This window comes from Octopus bimaculoides, chromosome 13 (assembly GCF_001194135.2).
Source record: "Octopus bimaculoides isolate UCB-OBI-ISO-001 chromosome 13, ASM119413v2, whole genome shotgun sequence".
Lineage (NCBI taxonomy): Eukaryota > Metazoa > Mollusca > Cephalopoda > Octopoda > Octopodidae > Octopus > Octopus bimaculoides.
Genome location: NC_068993.1, coordinates 54162569 through 54169339, shown reverse-complemented (window position 1 = coordinate 54169339; position 6771 = coordinate 54162569). Strand labels below are relative to the sequence as shown.

At 33.9% G+C, this 6771-nt stretch overlaps 1 protein-coding gene across 1 annotated transcript; it reads right to left on the bottom strand.

Moving 5' to 3' along the window:
* Positions 1-5906: 5906 nt before the first annotated feature.
* On the bottom strand, positions 5907-6398 carry LOC128249252 (histone H1, macronuclear-like). The gene has a single exon (XM_052972262.1). The coding sequence runs from the start codon at positions 6396-6398 to the stop codon at positions 5907-5909; it is 492 nt and encodes a 163-aa protein (XP_052828222.1).
* Positions 6399-6771: the final 373 nt, after the last annotated feature.

Genomic DNA, 6771 nt, shown 5'->3' with positions numbered 1-6771 from the left:
AAAATGATGACGAGTAAGAGACATAACAATGACAGGTTTGCTCTCTAATACTGGGCAAACTATTACACGCATGACAATATGGAGAGCTAGAGTTGTCTTGATGAAATTATTATTATGATACACGCAATATGTCCAATTTAGATGGTTTTAAAATAGTTAAACGCCTTATATATGTTTTATGCGCATGTGTGTATTTATATATATTTATAAATCAGAGTTCGAGATTCTATGACTATGTGGGCACTTTGTTTTTATGAACGAACTTCCAAAAATGAGGAAGGACATCTTTCAAGTTATTATAATTAGACAAAAACAGGTGGAGGTATTTCGTATCAATATGGATGGTTTATCTGAGAATATTTGTATCTTATTTGGCTATAATGCTTGTGTTGATTGTTTAAAGCAGAATATGTATGCAACATTTCTCATCGAATTAAATAACCACCATATCAAGTGTTGTATAACAATGGACCACGGAGTTTCCACACAACTAGATTTCCTGATTTGTGCAGTCTGGTTACTCGAGTCTGTCATACGATGACAAATAAACTTTAATTGAACGTTGATTTCTGTTTAGGAGTGGGTGGGTGTAGTTGATTGGATTGTAGCCAGGATATTATTGATATGTTATCAATCCTAGTGAAAGAAAAGTAAAACTGGTATTAGTAGATTTAAACTGAATAGAGATGAAAGTAAATAGCAGAAAGTAAATAGTAAAGTGCATCTACTATTTCTTACAACTTTGTAACATTCAATTGAAATGAATTTGAGTAAGCACTAAATTCTAACTAAATAATTTTAATAGATATTTAAATTAGGTTGCTCATTTCCACATGCTCACATAGTTTAGAAATTTTGCAAAGGTGGATATATTGATGTGTTCTTGGAACATAATTTTATCATTGCATGCTATTTTCAACACCAATCACCCTCAAAGAACTGTTAATTTATTTGATGCTATACAGACTGAGTAAGCAAAGCATTTTGGCCAAATACAAAAATGAGGTTAATTTACTAAGTATTATGTGATAACTAAACTGCAGTTATTTGTTTTTTTAGTTTCGTTTTCATGTCTGTCAGTTTAATGAAGTATATGTTTGTAGTGCAGCATTTGAGCAAAGCCAGGTGGACTAAGATATACTTGGCTTCCAGATGCACAATAATCAGCCTCTGAATCACTGTTAGGCTGCACAAAATGAAAGCACTTTTGACGACAGTCTTGCTTATTCATGGCCAACACAGGGCTAAAACAACAGCAACATTAGCGAGGATCTCTCCTGGCAAATGCATGTCCTTAACAAAGCAAAAACTGCCTCACAACTGACCTTCTCCCTCAGGACTAAAACATGTTGGTCAGATGTCCAACATCATTGATAAACAAGAATACAAGAAACTTAAGATGGAAGTATGGACTAGTAGTACAAATTAAGCATCTTTTTATTTTGGTGCTGTTGTTATGATGCTCCAGTATGATAAGAACAACATAATGGTTCCAACAAAGTAATAATAACAGAGTAAACCTTCACATATATAACTAAATGCAGAATCTGCAATTCTTCGGTTTCTTTGGCATATGAGAAGTTTGCATAAAAGATAATGTGTTTGTGGCAGCAGTTTAAATGGTGTTGGGTCAATTTATATTAGAGTGAAGAATTGGTGAGATGTTATTTGATAAGTAGGAGTGGAGAGAGGGGGGAGGTAAGGATTAGTGGCTCTCAATTGCACTTCCCCTTATTAATCAGAAAGAAGAATATGTATTAATAAAGCCCTTTGCCAATGGAAGTTCAAGAAGGCCAAATTTGTGCAATGTATCCAACTGTTACAATGTCAGCAAGGCACTGATGTAAATATGGGACGCAGTACAAGCAAGGAACAGGGAGTGCACTTTCCTCTATGAGAAAACAAAGAACACTGATTGAAGATAAAGAACAGAAAATAAAGAACATCAAACTAGAGTCTAATTGAATTGAAAACAATTCAATGTAGATTTAAAAATTAATTTCTAATCATCCTTTCACAAACTTCATAGAGCAATATAAACTACGTAACAATTTAGTATGCATGAAAGAAGAAGAAAAAAAAAGGAAATACAAGTGTCAATAATATAATTTAGGACTATAACCTTAAAAAAAAAAATCGGGGAGAAGAGAGAGCCAATATAGAAGTTCATAATTTGTTGGGATGTTTTTGTTTTACAAATATACAAAACTTTTTACAATAATAACAATTATAAGAGAATGCACTTTATTTTCTGTTCAACGTAAAATGGATATTTGCCATACGAAGTTTGCCAGCACATGCAGTAACCAAAGAGTGAAAAGGTCTATCATAGTAGTTTGTTTTCTTGTAGCTACATACAATAGAAAACCTTTTCTAGGCCAGCTTGCACAATTTAAAAGCTCGCCCTAAAAATTTATAAGACAACACAAAAGTATTATACAAAGTATGGTCTTTACCAATCAGGATTCCCAAGGATTATCCATGAAAGAGAGTTTCAAAGCTCTCTAGGGCTAAAAGAAAGGATTTAAAATTCAGAACCACAGAGTAGATTACAATGCTTATTCATATGTATATATAAATATTTATTCAAGAACAATATTCAGAACAGCTTTTAACACAAGCTACCTACTATATAATCATTCCCTTTTCCCCACCTACTCCAAAACCTCAATAATAGAAAAAAGGTGAGCTTTAATGACTTTACATTATTTGCCTATTGAAGACAAGAGATTCTTTATCATGTAAATCAAGTTAAGAAAGAAAAAAAAAAAACAAAAAAAAAACAGTTCAATCTTCGGTGAAATATCAGAAGGAAAAATGTAGAAAAGACAAAATTTAAAATATACAAGAATTTGGGGAAACCACCAGTGTTAAATTTAACTCATCTACAACAATTAAATACACAAGTAATCACATACAACAGACTTTAGTATGTATAGAAAATACAGGAGCTTTTTAATGGTTGTATTCATTATCATTTTCAAATATTAGATTATAAATCTTCATTGCAAGCAATATATTACAGAAATATTAAAGATGATTGTGTAACATAAAATATGAGAGTATTTGTATATTCTAGAAATGGAATATCTAGCTATAAGGACAATTAATTGAACACAGATCTCAGCAAAATCCACATAAATAACAGTGAAAAACAGGAAATGGTAGCATCTGAAATCTCACTGCACCACTAACATCAGGTTCACTTATATTTTTTGCAATTAAGAATCTGATTCTTGTCTAATGTAACAAGTCAGTATTTTGAAAATCCATATATTTATTAATATCTTGTTGGCCTGCTCGCCCTGCCAATAGGGTGGCATCATTGGAAAGCTAAAAAAATGCAAAATGCATTGTGACCAGCGATGTATAACAACATCCGTTAGTCTGGTTGATACCATGATATTGTAGGAAATAATTTCTTGTAGCTAGATACTTCTTAATGCAATCATAAAAAAGTTTTTGTTCTTCATAGCTGAAGATTGGAAGGAAATTTATACAGCTCAGACACAACACAAATCATTGCATCAAAAGCGTAAACCATTATTTCATAGATAGGCTGACACCCAAATAAACACTGCTTGAGATAATACTATGAACAACCATCACACAGTTTCTCGATTTTTGTTTTTCTCTTAACAACTTTCCCATGCATGTGTTGCAGTGAAGATAGTAATAAAGTCTAATATTCCTTTCTACTCTGGACACAAGACTTGAAATCTTGGGGAATGGGGACAGTCGATTACATCAACCTCAGTGCTCAACGGGTCCTTATTTTATTACTCCTAAAGGGATGAAAGGCAAAAGTGACCGCAGTGGGATTTGAACTCAGAACATAAAGACAGGCGAAATGCTGCTTAGCATTTTGCCTGGTGGGCCAATGATTCTGCCAGTTGGTCACCTTAATAGAGTCTAATATTAAAAACTATTTTTAATGACATTAGACATTATAAGCACATTCCAGAACATTTGCAATTCTAGGCAATCTATATGTAATTGGTAAGAGTTGCTCAAGACGCAACAAGATATTATATGGTTCAAGTCCCACCAAGAGGCCTGTTTCTCTCTTCTGTCTCAAAATCAAGCTTATAATGTGTAATAAGTGTTGAATGGAAATTTTATCAAGTAATTCATCATTTTATTACTTCATCTGCATATAAATATCGAGTTAGTGGCTAGTCTGGAACATTTAGAGAAACAAAAAATTGAAAGAGCTCTTTAAAATATAAAAGAACCAATATTGAAAAGAACAAATAACTAGTTATTGAAATGCTGTCAAAATCTGATAAATCCCAAAACCAAAAGAAAGCACAACAGAAACGTAGCTAAAAATAGTACCTTTTTGAACAGTTGTTCTATTCTGCCAAACTGATGTGAAAGCAACATTGCTAATTAATTAGTATCAAGACACAGAATTATATGGTGCCTTTTGAACACAATAAAAGCTTGAACAATTAATGAGCTTCATTAAAAAATTAGGTGAAAAATTAATTATCACCAATATGTAGATAATATAAGCCAACATATCATACATGAGAACATAATTTCATAACAAACCAATGAAAAAAAAAAATCTGTTAAGTTTCCATGCTGGAGCACCTTTAAAGGCGGTGCTCCAGCATGACCACAGTCAAAAGACTGAAACAAGTAAAAGAGTAATAATAAATCAAACAATCACTTACATTAATTTCAGCTTCTTCCACCTCCTTTTCTTTGCTTGCTGATTGGATGGATGAAGTTGATTCAGCAGAAGTTTCTTCCTTCTCACTACCATTACTCACACTACTACTTGGTTTTTTACTACACCGGTAAACAAAACAAAAAAAAAAAAAAAAAAAAAAAAAAAAAACACCATTTTGAAAATTCCATATAATTTACCATACTACTATTACTGTTATTACTATCACAATGTATCTTTCCACTAATGACCCCGCAGTTCATTGAAGTACCAAGTGAACTTGTGGAATGACAATCTTCCAGTCGCTGCACATATTAGAAAACTCAACAGACCTCCACTGTCAGCATCTAATTGAATACACCCATATTTTTGTACAAATACATTAACAAAATACACTGAGTTTTTACCATTCCCATATAACCGAGCACCCGTTATACCAGTTATACCATATGTAAACTATTTTAATTCTATTTTTCATGCCAACTTGAAAGAGGTGCTATTTACATGGAGCTAAACCAATTATATTTTACAGAAAGTTTCCCTTTTAGCTGCTAATTGTTCAACTGTCAAATTGAAATGGAAGTTGTAAGTCATATTTAAATCATTATAGATCTTTATTATTTGATTTTTATCTTCACAATAATAAATTTCCTAAACACAAAGGGACACACACACACACTCCATTCGCTCTTGTGGTATGGGCACGTGTTGAGGAGGATGAGGAGCATGTTCAGAAGAGGGTGCTAGAAATTGAGGTAAATGGACAACGAAAGCGAGGTAGACCAAGGAAAATGTGGAGGGGACAGGTGGAGGAGGAGATTGGGAGGGTTGGCTTGAGAAGGGAGGATGTCAAAACAGGGCAAAATGGTGAGATGGTGTGAGGATGGTTGCTATGGCATTGAGGTACATCTGGCCACCCCCATTAACGGGAACAAAACCTGAATTTAAAATAATGGATGGATGGATGGATGATATACACAAACAGGCTTCTTTAAGTTTTCTGCCAGCCAAATTCACTTACAAGACATTGGTCAGCACAGGGTGACCAATATCTTGCAAGATACTTGCCCAAGGTGCTGTGCGAAGGGACTGAACCCCAAACCCCATGGCTACAAAATAAGCTTCTTAACCACACAGCCCTGCCTGTGCACATAATTGCATAATTCTTAAAAACAATCTCAAAAATACTTTCGTATAATGACACAGATGATGATGGTGACAAAGTGTCCTACCGAGATTCTTTTTCAGTTGCTGCTCGCTTCTTTGCCGGAATATTTTCATCAGGAGACCCTGCAGTTCTTTTTCTTGTACTACTTTCAGCTTTGTTATTTGTTGGTGCACTGGACGATCGGTTTTGTGCAGCTCGGCGTGTTGTGCCTTTTGTAGAGCCATTCAAAATTTGTTTTGTAGGTGATAAAACTTTTAAAGGAGAATTTTTAGAAGTTTGTCGCTTGGGCGAACGAAAGTCTGTTATTTTTGCCTGCATACCTGTCGCCTTTTTAGATTTGGCTACAGCTTTTGTTAATTTTATGGGGGTTTTGTTTTTCTTTCCAGCTTGAAGTGTAGCTTTTTTCACCAAAGCACCCTTTTTTTTGACAGCAGCAGATGTCTGTCTCACAGCTCGGCTAGTTCGAGCCTTCTGCTCACTAGTTGATTCCTCACTCTTCATTTTCTTGTCACTTTGTGAAGACGTACTGGATGGTAGAGAGGAAAAGCGCATTATTGGAATTAAAAGAAACAAACTATTCAACAACTCACCAAAATCAACAGAGTAAGAACAATAAGATAATGAACAACAGCTTACAAAACATGATGTGACATTATGCATATATATACTCAACATGTTAACCACCACAGCCTGTTATTAGAGCTTACCCATGGCGCCACATATTTCTAGTCACATTGCATACGGTTTAATTACAAGGAAATGTAATTTTTAAATGTTTTTTGCAATTTTACAATATTTCATAATTAAATTTTAATATTAAGCATTCACATTATCTAAAAATTCCTGAAACCTTGTCAAAGATACAGAATAAAATATTTTCTCAAATGTACCACCAGTGGTACATGGTGGCAGTTATAACGTGCCA